The sequence below is a fragment of the Humulus lupulus genome, chromosome 1, assembly GCF_963169125.1.
Source record: "Humulus lupulus chromosome 1, drHumLupu1.1, whole genome shotgun sequence".
Classification (NCBI taxonomy): domain Eukaryota; kingdom Viridiplantae; phylum Streptophyta; class Magnoliopsida; order Rosales; family Cannabaceae; genus Humulus; species Humulus lupulus.
In genome coordinates, this window is record NC_084793.1 from 174,584,916 (window position 1) to 174,600,082 (window position 15,167).

At 39.4% G+C, this 15,167-nt stretch overlaps 1 protein-coding gene across 1 annotated transcript; it reads right to left on the bottom strand.

Annotated features, from left to right (window-relative positions):
- Positions 1–8,322: 8,322 nt before the first annotated feature.
- On the bottom strand, positions 8,323–13,607 carry LOC133800571 (actin-related protein 7). Its single transcript, XM_062238573.1, has 7 exons — positions 13,293–13,607; positions 12,550–12,765; positions 12,205–12,346; positions 10,203–10,447; positions 9,847–10,030; positions 9,095–9,162; positions 8,323–8,662 (listed from the first exon to the last, which is right to left on the bottom strand). Exons 1-7 carry the CDS (start codon positions 13,368–13,370, stop codon positions 8,510–8,512), a joined length of 1,086 nt encoding a protein of 361 aa, XP_062094557.1. The 5' UTR covers positions 13,371–13,607; the 3' UTR covers positions 8,323–8,509.
- Between the last annotated feature and the right edge of the window lie 1,560 nt (positions 13,608–15,167).

Below are 15,167 nucleotides of genomic sequence, written 5' to 3' on the forward strand. Positions count from 1 at the left end.
TCATCAGAGAACTATTGCCAGGACCTGATGGACCCTGGCCTAAGTCTTTTGAACCATTTGTATGCGGGTCCTTTCAATGTGACAGCAAAGCAATGGCATCTGGCTCCGCTACTAATTTCCCCTCAGTTTCATCAGATCGTTAAATGCGTCCAGATGGTACTTCGGATCTGTGTTTCCTTCGTAGGGGGTCATATGGGGCTCCTTAAAATTGGCAGGGAGTCGGATGGTTTGGATCTCCCTCACGAAGGGTGACTCATGGTCGAACTCTTCATCAAAAGCTTGACCTCTAGAGGCGGCGACGATCTTACTTCACAAGCTCCTCATTTCTGTGTCCAGGTCCTGCCTCCTCTTGCTTAGGGAGTCCCTTAAAGCGGACGGGTTAAGATCCCCCTTTCCTTTGCCCTCTCGAGGCGCCATAGAGGGCGTGGTCCTTTTACCCGCCCTCTTCTTGTTGAGCTCCTCCCGTAAATCTGAGGGTGCTCTCTTTGAGGTGACCTCGTCATCGTTGCGGGGGTCAGCATTGGTCTTCGGCTCTGGTTTCTGGGCTTGCTTTGGTGGTTCAGGATGTTCTCGTTGCTTTGTTCGAGGGGTGTTACTAGTGGAGTGTCGAGTCCTCCCATCGTCTACCGGAACGGTGGTCTCTGCTCCCTCCTGACCTTTCTCTTTTCTCTTGGGCAGGGTCACGCTTGACTTACCTTGCAACAGGCCATTCAGCACCTCTTACATATTCTCCAGGGTGGTCTCCAACCTTTGGTTCTTACGGTGCAGCTCACGTATTTCCTCTTCATAGAACCGAGATTTAGAACTCGAGCTCACGGAATGGACCCGGGGATGTTTATCATGTCTACGCGTCGAGGGGCCCGGGTCCTGCCGGGCGGAGTTCGGTACTCGTGGTGGTTTAGGAAGCGGGAACTCGTTGGCATTCCCGGGTGGTGCGGTGGTTGTCCTTGGAGGATTCTCACCGGGCGGGATGGTCAGTGATGAGACCTCCCTATCACCCTCGTGAACCTCAGGGTCCCTTGGGGGCTCCATATCCCTGGGTGGAGGAGGATCCTTCATGGAGGCCTTCAGTTGAACTCCGTTAGGGTGGACTTCCACCTCTCGTGGCTCCCTCAGTCGCTTCAAACGTCTCGGCATTTCTTCTTGCTGGGAGTAATGGTAGAACAGTAGCTTGGTACTTAGCTTCCCACAGACGGCGCCAAACTGTTGACGGTGAGAACTCGTCAACTAAGTTAAGTTAGAAAAATTGCAACGTAGAGATTATCAAAAGAAAAGCCTTAGAAATCTAAGTAGAAACTCCAAAAATAATTGCAGAAGAAAAATGGTGAAATCAATTTGTATTCATTATGGTGCACTGCTACAGTAATTTTTCCAGCCCTCTTCCATGTGGAATTGAGGTTCATTTTATAGTGGGCTCTAATGGCCCTGGATACATGGTGGTCCAGGGGACCAAGTGGTACACACGTACACTGTCAGGAGAGTGGTTTCAGGGGTAGTGGTGTTGATACTAGTACATGGCCAGGTACCATGGGGATGTCTCCACTACTCGACCGTACGAATGTCAGAGGAGTGGTACAGGTGGTAGTGGTGTCGACTCTGACATCTGGTTGGAAGCATGCAGGCCATGTCCTCTCTCCTAGTACTCCCACTACTTGTCTGGTGTGTGCCTTGTGTCCGTACTCTGACTCCTTCTGACTTTGCATGAATCACTATGAGGCTTCCCCACTTCGTCCTTAAGGGTGTGTCGAAGAGGTCCTTGATCTTACCTCTTGTTAAGCCCACAGTATGGGTGGTGTCCCGTCACCAACGCCTATCTCAAGGGGAGAGATTAGGCCCCTCCAACGAGGCCCACTATGTATGCGACCCCTAGCGGCACGGGTATGATGAGGCTAGGTGAGACAATGGTCTTGCGAGGCACCTTGGGCATGCAAGGCGAGGCGACACGGCTGATGCATGGCGAAGAGGCCTCGTGAGGCACCTGGGGCGCGCGAGGCGGTACGGCTGGTGCGTGGCGAAGAGGCCTCGCGAGGCGCCTGGGGTGCGCGAGGCGGCATGGCTCGTGAGACGCCTGGGGTGCGCGAGGCGGTACGGCTGGTGCGTGGCGAAGAGGCCTCGCGAGGCGCCTGGGGAGCGCGAGGCGGCATGGCTCAGGAGACGCCTGGGGCGCGAGGCGGTTGTGGGACATCAGGGGTGTGCGAGACCCTCATACACCCAAGAGGCCACACGGGCGCGAGGCACTATGTGTATCTGCGAGGCAACGTATGCACCCGTGAGGCGCGAGGTTCCTTGGCTGCTGCAAGGCGAAGAGTCCCACGAGCCGTCTGGGATGCTCGTGGGTGTCCGAGGCGATGTGGTCAATTGGAGCAAGGTGGATTTGGGAATCCCTTCGAGGGACAAAATGGATTTCAGACATGGATGCTTTGGACCTCCCAGGGACCTTAGACATGAGATGCGGCTGTTGAATTTTGAGCATCCACAACAGCCCATACGAGTTCAGGCGGAGCTGGAACGGTGCCAACTGCACGTAGTTGAGGAAGTCAGCAAAATATTGATCGAGGGGAAGGAAGGCCCCTGCTTTCAGGTGCTTATCACTCCAGGCCGAAAAGTCGTCTTGGAGTGGGGCGCAGCTCCGTTCCCCTTCAAGCAGAGGTCGGGCGATTAGGACGCCAGTTCCGACCTCGATGTTGTGGGATAGCATAATCTTGTTGACCCTTCCTTGGGTCGCGATCTTGGAGGCTATCCTCTCTGCCTCGAAGAAGGCCTCAGGTCCGACCACGACCTCCTCCTCCACCACTAGGTCGAACTGGGGAATGGGGGATTTGGAGGCAACCTCTTTTCCCTTATTGGCTCGTTGAGACGATGAGCCAACTACGTTCTTCTTGGACGCGCCTTTCTTGGGTGCCATTAGCTCGCCTATTGAACAAGAACGGTGGAACTCTTAGTGTGCGACCTAGAATTTTTATACAAGCAAGAAATAATAAAGAAAGGCTGAGGATTCTGACACATGAGCCGATGCAATCTCAACCCGCAATGTGGTGCCACACGCTACCTATCCTACGCACCTAGGTTTCCCAATGGGGAAGCGGTTTAGAGCAAAACCGCCCAAGAAGCGTAGCCCCTAAGCAACCTAGTCTCGAACCCTAAAAGTTTTTCATCTTCTGTATCCTGGGTGGGTATTTCCTAAAATCCCCCATGAGTTGGCCAGGTTTCCCCAGAAATCACCCAGTTGTATGAACATCCCAATTCTAGGGATATTTTAAGGCCTACTCCTTAAACCTAAATCGAAGCCTATGTGCCAAAAACCTATGGAAAACTACCTAATATTGACTATGGAGAAGTGCAGATAAACGTGATACAAAAAATAAAAAGAGGGGAAGAAAACCCAAAAGCCAATAAAAGAAAAATTTCGGCAAAACCAAAAGACTTACAATATGTTCTTCAGTCGAGAGAAATAAGCTTTGCAGGGAAGAAACTTGGAAGACTCCTGAGTGAGTGGGTTTCTGAGGTTTTTCTTTGCCGCGGTTGATCTTCGTTTTCCTCTGAAAAAGAAGAAGGGTTGTGATTAATGCTCAAAAATATCATTTTATTAGTTTTAAAGTTTAAAATTAATTAAGTTTTAATTAATATTTTCATGGATTTATTGTAATATATTTTATATTTGAAAATATCAATTTTGATTTAATTTGTGTTTAATTTTTAGGAAATAAAATGTATTTTTGACACAAACAAAAAGAAAGAAGAAAAAAAGAAATATAATTGAAAAAATGATGATAAAGTGGTATTTTTGAAGGAGAAATAGGCCCAAAATCAAGCCCAAATAGCCTAGGCCCAAGCCAATAGCTGCCCCCCCCACGCTGCCACATGGCAGCCTGCCATTCGCTCAGCTAGCCTCCAGCCGAGCCGAGCCGCACGCCAGCCAGCCTCCAGCCGAGCCGCGCGCCTACCGTACCTGCCGCCTGACACGCTGCCACGACTGACGCCTCCAGCCACGCCATCCAACCCGAGCACGCCACCTATCCTCCATTCATCAGCCTCTGCTCCCCACGCACCCGACCATGCCTGCCACGACCTGACGCACAGCCTGCCGAACCAACGAAAGCTTGACACGTGGCCAACGTGTCTGCTGCACTTGTCCCACTTTGCACCTATTTTGCAGCCACTTTTCCCACACTTTAGTACACGATTTTAACATATTTTGGGTCATTTTTTTTACTATAAATAGAAGACCAAATGGAGTAAAAAGTATGAGATTGTAGAGTGGGAAAAATACCCTTTGTTATTTTGTTTCTTTTCTTATTTCTAGTTTAATTTTGCTTGTTTTAGGTGAAAAAAATGAGTGAATTATTTTAGAAATATTGGTGAGGTTAGAGTGTAGTTGTTGTACTTTTCATTCTCAATATTGATATTGATTCTTCTTATGCTTCATTTCCATATCTCATTAATTATTTTGTTTCTCATCTTCTAATTTCTTTTCTAAAATTATTTAGCATCTTTTACATAAGTCCAGTCATGCTTTTCTTATGTAACTTAGATTGTTAATTTATTTTAGTATATTTGTTATATTGTATGTCTTTTACTGCATTCTGCCAGTGATGTTTTGTCGCTCTTGGATATATAATATGATATGCTATGAAATTAGGAGTTAGATTCAAACTAATCTAGATTATTCAATTTGTGCTCTTAACATATACATCTTCCAGTTGCAATTAATGGTGTAAAATTGCAACTGTGTTCTGAATTAATATCAATATTAGAATAGGTTTTACAGCACTGCATCTCTACCTTGCCATGCTCTTTATCTGATCGCTTTCTCTAATCTATTATTTTAATTTCACAAAATCCATTTCTTCAATTCTACTTTATTTTTATCTTTTATTTACTAATCTAATCTTTAGTTGTGTTTGCCTCTCTGTGGATACGACATAGTTCGATTACTACTGCGACCGCTTAGGAGTTATTGGGCGATATCAAGTTGTAAAGGCTGAAGAGAGAAAATATGGAAAGGTTTCAAATGAAAGGTGATAAATACTAGAAATTGCCAACCTTATTTATACGTAAAGGGGATAAAGCGGCGAGGACCATCCGATCAAACCAGTGCAAGATCCGATGGTGGTGTTTCGAAAGACGAAACGGCTACAAAAAGGTGGCCAGACCATTAATGCAAACCTTGAAACCCGAACAAACGCCAATCGCGGCATCCCACGTGTCCAGTACTCAAGTAATGAGCAAACATGGATAATCGCAACAGAAGTTTAAAAGTCCCCACCGTGTCAGTCAGAGGATGACGTCATAAGACACGGGCAGGGACTTAGGGGCCAAATGTATGCCTTGATATTTCAGCCCGGGTCTTTTAGGCAGCTCGAGTACAGCTGTCTAGCCAAGGATAATACAAGATGATCCATGGATTGATATATCCTCGGCAAAGGCAGTGAGACTCCCCGGGCAGATAACGCGAGCTGATGAGTATGGAGCAATAGGACACAAGCTGGAGACGCATATAAAGCACAGCGTCCTAGACGCGAGCTAGCGTTATGTCCAGGTCGGGATACACTGAAGATTTTCCCTTTCTAGGAGCCTTTATAAACCTGGATACGTTATATATAAACTTGCGTGATCAGACATCACATGTCCATTTATCCCTGAATTCTCGGACACGTAACATAAACGTGCATGATCAGACATCGCATGTCCGATTCTGCCAGACGACCCATGATCAGTTTTACCTAATGATTAGACCATACCTTAATATATATTGTAATATTCATCATTTGTGCAAGACAGGTCACAGAAAGGATTTGTATTCACATGTTAACCCCAACACCTATCCTGGGATGGCTCTTCTATAAATACCAAGACCTTGGATAGGAGAGGGGGTTGGGTTTTTCTCTGTAATGCAAATACTCTGCCAAAATATAGAGAGAGATACAGTAATAATATCGACTCGTGGACTGGGGGGATTTTAGCCTCCGAACCACATAAAAAGGAACGAGTGTTCTTAATATTCCATTCTGAGCATCCTTAAGTGTTATTATCCTTATTACAGTTTATCATTAAGCACTAATTTATTCCATCTAATTACGTAATATACTGTTGGCGAAAAACTGCGTCAGCAAAATCCTTCTCCAAAACCAACAAACCAGCCTTTACAACCCACTCATCCCATGATTACAATATCAAAAGCGGGTATCGTTAAGCCAAAAAATTTACTAGCCTCAATCCTTAAGGAACCTACAGTCGCCCCTCTAAATGAAACCTTTCTTGAAACAGTCGACCAAGCACTCAGATCATCTCAGTGGACACAAGCAATGAAAGAGGAATACAATGCACTCTTGAAAAATCAAACATGGGATCTTGTAGCAAGACAGCCACACATGCATGTTGTTGACAACAAATGGGTGTTTTGAGGTAAATACAACTCAGTTGGTTCAATCAATCGTCACAAAGCAAGACTAGTGGCAAAAGGTTTTCAACAAACACCGGGAATAGACTTCTCTAAAACCCTTAGTCCAGTGGTTAAGCCATCTACAATAAGAGTCATACTTTCCATGGTTGTCACACATGGTTGGGACATCCAACAAATTGACATAAACAATGCTTTCTTGAATGGTACTCTCCAAGAAGAAGTGTTCATGGAACAACCAGATGGGTTTATCAACTTGCTTTATCCTCATGCAGTATGTAATCTCAACAAAGCACTTCATGGCTTGAAGCAAGCACTCCGAGCATGGTTTGACAAACTTAGAAACTCTCTTCTGACTCTCGGTTTCAAAAATTCAGTCACTGATACTTCTCTATTTTTCTACAGCAATGGTGATGCTCTTCTCTTTGTCTTAGTCTATGTTGATGATATTTTACTCACAGGAAGCAATTCCAAACAAGTCACTGCAATTATATCTCAACTTCAAACCATGTTTGCTCTCAAAACTCTCGACCCAGTCACTTACTTTCTTGGTTTTGAGATAACTAGGGGGCCTAGTGGATTGCATTTATCTCAAACTAAGTATACACTAGATCTCCTAAAGAAAACTAACATGCTCACTGCCAAACCGTGTCCCACGCCCATGGATCAAAGCAACAAACTAAGCTTGCAAGACAGCACTGCGTTTGAGTATCAAACACTTTATCAAAGTATCATAGGGGCCTCGCAATACCTCACACTCAGCAGACCCGATATTTCCTATTCTGTAAATATACTTGGTCAATTTCTTCAAACTCCAACAAAAAATCATTGGAGTGCATGTAAGAGAATACTGAGATAACTTGCTGGAATAATTGGAGAAGGAATCACGTTCACTCAAGCTCTGACCTTAACTATTGAAGGCTTTTGTGATTCAGATTAGGCGAGTTCTCTTGACAATACAAAATCCATATCCGGTTACTGCATTTATTTTGGTAACAATCTGGTCAGCTGGAGCTCACGAAAACAAAAGTCAGTTGCTTGTTCAAGCACTGAGGCAGAGTATAGAGCCTTAGCTCAAGCTTGCACTAAAGTTGTTTGGCTACAATCTTTATTTTTTGAAATAGGAATCAAATGCAAAGGTCCAACAGTGATTTGGTGAGATAACTCAGGCACATGGCAAATGGCATCCAATCTTGTTTTTCATTCAAGAACAAAGCACATCGAGATTGATGTGCACTTCATTAGAGACAAAGTTTTGAGCAAAGAAGTTGAAGTCAGGTATATACCAACAGAGGAGCAAGTTGTAGACATACTTACGAAGCCTCTCAGCATATCTCAACATCATCATCTAAAAAACAAGCTTGTTGTTTCTCATTCTCCACAGCGCAGCTTGAGGGGCATGTTGAAATGAAAGGAATTGATATAACAAAAATAAATAAGGACCACCACAATGACAGCTAGCACAAAATTGGCATCAACACAAATTTGTTTTACCTTTTCCTGATTTTCAGGGATTACTGTAGCATTGAATAGTCCTTTCATATTCTTCTCTTTCTTATATCATTTCAGTACAAATGTGTAAAGGTCTTTTCCTTTGCGACTGTTGAGCATTAAATACAATCAGTAGAACAATTTTCAAGTCCCTCTTTTTTAACTGGAAACTAGTTTGAGTCGTTAGAAAAGCATGTTATATGTCTAATGCAATGTGCTGGTATAGCTAGAATGCAGTTAGTTTGTTGAGCCTCAACAGGTATACTCTGTATTTTACACTTGTTGAATTGAATAACAGAATAGAACATTTATTAACGTTTTTCTTATTTTCTTTAATTAGTTTCTAATACTCCTAGATTTGTAAAAATAATTCCTTTTCCATTTATTAGAAAGAATAAAATAGATACTGAACCACATACAACACCGGAACCTTCCACAAATCAGATCAACATAAATTTCCATGGTGAATTAACAATACACAACCAGATGCTATCTTTCTGGGGGTGGAGCCTAATTTAGCCAACTGATCCCAACTACAATAAACACATGTATATAGTACACGAAAACCAGCAAAACTAGAAAGTCAAGAACTTGTTAAGCCAAATACACTGTTAGAAATTAGAAGCATTTCCTATGCACAACTGAAGGGCCAGTCTCATCATAGTCTGCCTTGGTTACATGCTGGTTCTGTGGGAACACAACTTTGGCAAGTATGGCCCCTCCCACCCATGCTGAATACATTGTCAAATTCTCCGGCATGTATTCTGGAGGCTGTCATGAACAAACATGACAATCCACGCCATTTTAGAATATTAATAAAAGATAAATCATATCAATATAGGCATAGTAAAACCTTTTACAACCAGACCACCGGCATAATTACCGCACAATTCCAAATTATCTTTTGCTTTTTATTAGAACCCCAAAATGAAGAAAGAAGTTAAGTCTTATCAAAACATGACTCAAAATTATTGTTTAGAGCAACTGAACAAGTAAAAAAAAGGTGGGATGCCAATTGCAAGGCAAACACAGATTTTATGCAGATCGACCAAACACTTGATGGACCCAAACATCAATCCAATTCCATTGAAGAAAGAAATAAAAGAAAATCAAACCCATTCCATATAGGGAACACTTTATTCCCAATCTATGTTTCTTATGAAAATCTAAAGCAAAATGCATTTTCATGATAAAATAAATTACCTTAACTAGAGCAGGACGAACAGCAGATGAGCACAGACCAGCTTCTTTCTGAAACCTTTCTTCGAAACCTGCATAACTTTCTGTGAGTTAAGGCTGTAAATTTGAAGTTTTGATAAAACAAGAGAGCTAAATAATGAAGCACAAGGCAGCATTATTGTCCTCTCAAGAGTTTCAACGAGATGATATTTGCATAAGTTGTGTTCCACAAAACCACCAAAAACTCAATATAACACCATAAATTGCCTACTCCACTTATTTATCTATTATTGAGTACTTATCACAATAATATGTAATGCTACTGTTTCTCATGCCAATACTTGAGCTAACATACGCATCAAACCAACTTTTTGGGTGACTGAGGATCTAGACCATTTATTTAATCATTCCCGTAGCAAAACCAAACACTGGAAGCATAATACTTCAGCAGGATAACAAGAACAATATTTCCTAATTGATAGTTCTCTCTGTTTTTATAAAACAACAAGCATCAATAATAATGCTAATTATAGAACAGAAAATCCTAGAGTTGCGACATGGTAAGTAACTAACAATCTAACATCAACCAATGTAATGCTACTGTTTCTCATGCCAAAACTTGAGCTAATTTACACATCAACCCAACTTTTTGGGTGACTGAGGATCTAGACCATTTATTTAATCATTCCCGTGGCAAAACCAAACACTGGAAGCATAATACTTCAGCAGGATAAACGGAACAATATTTCCTAATTGATAGTTCCCTTTGTTTTTACCAGGCATTGAGGCTGTACCACCACAAAGTACAGTGTTTTCCAATAGCTGCCGATGATTATCGGATGATACTGTTGAAATAGTACGGACAAGCTGCTCAACAATTCCATGTGCCTCTAGACCTAATATAGATGGTTGGAATAAAGCCTCACCAACAGTAAACCTTTCTCTTCCTATTGTAATAACCTGAAATTATCAATTTGAGTATATTATAATTGGATTCTTAACAAAGGTCATAAATGAAAAATACTGTCATTAAGCAAATAGTGTTGAAAAGGAAAATGAGAAATGAAAAGCAGAAAGAAAATATAGAATAGAGAAAAAGTAGTAGGTCATTTGGACTTGATCAAACACAGACCTGTCCATCAGGAAGGGTATGTTTCTCTGTTTGGCATGACTTTCCAGTCTTCTCGTATGCAAGTTCATCTTCAGCACAACATGAGTATTGCTCCTTTATCTTCTCAATATCAGACATGCTGATACTAACACCTGGATTGGATTTCCCTAGTTCTTGAGCAAGTAACTTTGTCAAATCAGTCCCTCCTATTTCAAACCTTCTGGAGGCAATATGATGAACAGCACCTTCAATTACTGGTGCAATATCTGAAGAATAGGACACAAGAGAATGAAATGGTACAATTAGACATATTACCTTTTCTTTTTTCTTTCTAAAACCTTTTACATCTCAACTGCATTATTACTTCATTAGATCAACTAAACAATAGATAGATCACAGAAAAACACTAATAATTAAAAATAAAATACAGAATTGCTTTGATATACATTAGAATGTAAACTAATAAAACTTTTTCCAACTTTAAAAAAAATATTTAAGTTTTGGTCTTGTTTGTTAGAGGACGGCTGGCTGAATATTCAGGAGTTGGTTAGCCTTGTGCTTGAGGGGTTCAGATGGTTAAATGAGTGATGATGGCTGAGACGGGAGGTGGGGAGATTCAGAATCTAGTGAGTTGTCTTGAGCATTGTTGCTGAAAGGTCACCAGGTTCCTCAATAGTACCAGAGAACCTTTCTCCAGTTCTCCTCTTCACATTTACTCAGTTTTCTATTGCATAATGCAACTACTTTCACTCTCCGATTCACTTTCTTTATTACCAAAAGCTAGTTTCTGATTTCTGGTTTGGATCTATCACAGACAGAAAAACCATGAAGTTTCAACTTTCAAGACCCAACTTCTTGGTGCTAGAAAAACCATTTTTAAACATGTTTCCAAACTTAACTCATATATACCTAAAATATTCCTCTGCAGGGTTAGTGCAGAGAGAAAATATTGCACCATCACTACCATACATAAATATATATATAATATTTTAGAACTAAACTCCCCGCCTAGCACTACAATATTTAGGGGCCAGGAAACAATAATAATTGCTATCTAGGTACTCGAAGGGGACTTGAAGCCCAAACTTTGTGGAACTAAACCACATGCTTGGTTTGAGCTACCCCTCTTGGGTTGGAAACTATTGAAGAGTTGCCTCACATTTACAGTGGCTGCGGCCTCACAGTCAGAGAGCAGTGGCTGCGGCGAGGAATGTTGGTGGCCACGGCCTTAGCCCGTGTCTTAACATGCGGCTTGGATGTCTCGACACAGCTTTGACGTTATTTGCTGATGTGGTAGGTTCTTTTATTAGAACTATATTTACCCATTTTGTTCAAAACGAACTAGATCAAATAGTACATTTTGCAATTGAGAGAGATTTTAAAGAGAGAAAACTAGAACTAATCTCTAGGGTTTGTAACATTCTTCTAATTTTCTTGATACACAATTGAGGATTTGAGAATGGTTCTTTAGATCTCAGTAAATTATATAAATTACATTGGTGGTTGTAATCTCTTCTATTTTTCATAGTGAATTTCATCTAGAACTTTGCCCTGCCCTGCCTTGGATGTAGGTAACAAAAGCACCTTGCTTTTGTCTACTGAACCAAGTAATCTTGGTGTTGTGTGTTTATGCTTTTGTTATGGTTTATTGCGTTCTTTTATCTATTGTGTCTAGGTTTAATCCTATCAAAAACCAATAGAAATATTCTACAGCACAAAACATCAGCTCTAATAAACCCTCCACCACATCTTTGTTGGCTACCAGAATAGCATGCAATCATCTAAACCTCTACAAGATATGATACAAACTTTATATTTTTGCTTATTGTAACATGTAACTTGGCTAGGGATATGAGTTTTAAATATATAATATGACAACGAGCCAAACACGTCAATTCAGAATCAATATAGTAAACTTGCTAAAATTATATAACATACAACTTACTAAACTACAAGATTTGTTCAAAACGTGAGTACCCGTTAAAAGAACAAAATCTAATGACTGTTGTACCTAGAAACATACCTATCTTTCCATGACCAATGTCCACAGTGCAACCCGAGATTCGTCCCACTGCATACAATGACAATACCGCTTGTTCTGAAGCATAGAAGCCCGATATGTTAAATGTTTCAAACATCAATTGCACCAACTGTTCTCTGACAGCCTGACAAGCAATTTGTTCAATCTATTATTCAGAATATTCTTTTAAGAATGTAGGTATCTCTAGTTCATCCATTCAAACAATTCTCTATTTAAGTTCTTATCTTTCAGTGTGTGTGACTAAAAGAGTACACCACACACGAATAGTTGACATAAATACCTGAATAATAGGCCCAACATACAATCTCAAGAAAGCATTATTCTAACCTTGGGGGTACAAAGTGGATCTGTAAATAGTATCTGCCCCTCATTGCCAATTTCCCATCCAAGGCCAGTATACAGAACATGATGCAACAAATCTTCCATTGCGTCCCAGTCTCTAATAACACCTCTCACAACAGGATCAATGGTGATATCTTCAGATAAAGAGCTATCAGTCACTAACCCATCTTCAGGCATGCGCTTCATTTGAGTAGGAATTATCTATATAAAACGATGAACAAGTTAAAAAAGGAATAAAAGAACGATGCACAAAGTTTTAAACGGAAGGGGAAGAAAACTCTCATTTGCGTCCCGGAACTGGGAAGTAACTGAGTAACGAAAAGATTGAAACTTGGAACCATACAAAGATTAATGATTCTTCGTTTTAAAGTAACCTTTACATCTGTTTCACCTTACCCAGTATACTATTAATTTACCAGAAATTACAGTGATCTAACCTCTAACCCAAAAACATTAAAAACAGAACAACACCATCTAGGTTTTTTCATTTTTCTGCCACCAAAGACTTGAACTTCAGTGTGTTAATTTTTGCTCATGCACTTCTATGCATAAAAATATGACTGGAAATTATGAATTTTCTAAAATATATATTTATATAAAGGAAAATATACCATAAAAAGCCCTCTAACCCCATATGAGTTTTCCATTGATTCGGTGAATCCGATTAATAATAGAACTTAGGAAAAAAAAAGTAGTGAGTGAGAGAGTAAGTGAGTTGAGTAGATTACCATGGCGGGAGCCTGGTCAGGAATGGCGGGACCGGCTTTGAGGAGCTTGGAGCCAGCGTCGACCACGACGGCCTCCATGAGTGTTGAGCAGCGAAACCCTAAGGTAGGAGGTACTCCGTGTGTGAAAAAGCTCTGAAAATCGATTTAATTAACCAGAAGTAACAGGATCATTCTTCATAGTCGAACATTCTCCCTCTGCTCTACCGAAGTTTCATAAATTTCCATTTGAAAACGGAATGGCGCACCTGAGCTTCTCTTTCGCCAGTGACGGCTGGGTTAGTGGTTGGGCTTAGTGGTCAGCATTGCAAAATGTGGTAATTTTGCAAATTTTATAAAAAATGATATATTCTCTATTCTTGCAAAAGAGAAAAAAATAAAAAAAGACCAATACTCGTTGAAATGAAACATCAATTATAAAAGGTTACGATACATAAAAAAAATATTGCAACCAAATAAAATCATTACCGATAGGAGGTGCATAATTATTACGTAGTATATATATTAAGGATAAACATGGAAAGAAAGACAATATGTTTCCAAATTTACTTGGTTTAAAAATCTTAACTGAGAAAAAAATAGATAGAGTGAAAAGAGAAAAGGAAATACAATATCAAAATCACTCTCTTCTACAAAAATCACCATGAACACGTATAGAAAGCAAAAGTCTAATCATGATTGTTTTGAGGAAGACAACCAAAAAAAGGAGAAATAAAAATATTTAAGAATTGATTAAGAAAGGTTGAATACAAATTATAAGATCTCGCGGCGCACCCTATAATAATTAAAATTATATATATTAAAAAAATATCTTTTTTGTTTATTTTATAAAAAATTTATATTTTTAATTAATTTATTTCTATTATATATTTGTGAATTTATCATATATATAAACATTATTTTTTTAATCTTTTTAATTCATGTTCTCGTTTTAATTTCTCATTCGACATGAAAATTTTGACATAGTAAAATTCTCAATTTCCTATTTTAAATTATACTAATTCAACCTGAGCTTGAAAATAAAATATTTCACATAAACGTTTTGAATCTCTCCATTATCATTATTGTTACTCGAAGACAATCTAGTAAACAATTTGTGCATTAATGTGTCTAGTAATTTTTCGGCTAAGACCAAAGTCTATAGTTTTGTTGAGGACTTTTATTAGAGAAAAAACCAATAACACAATTAATATTTTTTTGTAAAGAAAAACTATAATATAATTTTCTTACATTAGTTACATTCTTTTTTGTAAGTGTAACGCATATAAGCACCATTTGTATGTACGACTTCTTTTAAGCAAGATTTACACGAGACATAGTACCATCCAAGTGAGTTGTCTAATTCTATAATTTTGCTTCTCACAGTAACAATATATTCCTACAATAAAACAACTACCATTTATTAAAGTTATAGACATTCAAACATTTAGGATCAAAGAATACAAGAGGAAAGCAAAGGAAAATGAAAAAAAAAAACTTAAATTTAATTTGTTTATTAATAATTAATTTTTTATAAATAATAAGTAACTTCTTAGTTAATTAAATAATGATATAATAATTATGTACTTTATATGTAAATAAATATTTTTATATATTATAAAAGAAGATCATTAATAAAACCTATAGTTTCATCTTATAAAAAAATGTCACTTATTCTTCCAATCTCTATGGATCTATACAAAGTTGAAATAGACAAATTTTTATCGATAATTTATACACAACACTTTTAATATTTGATCGATGTTCCTACAAAATATATTTCGAATCTATCTATCTATGCCTATATATATTGTTGGCGTGGTTTTTCGCCAACAGTGAATTATGAAAATAGCTTGGATGAATTAGTGCTTAATGGTAAACCATAATAAGAAAATGATA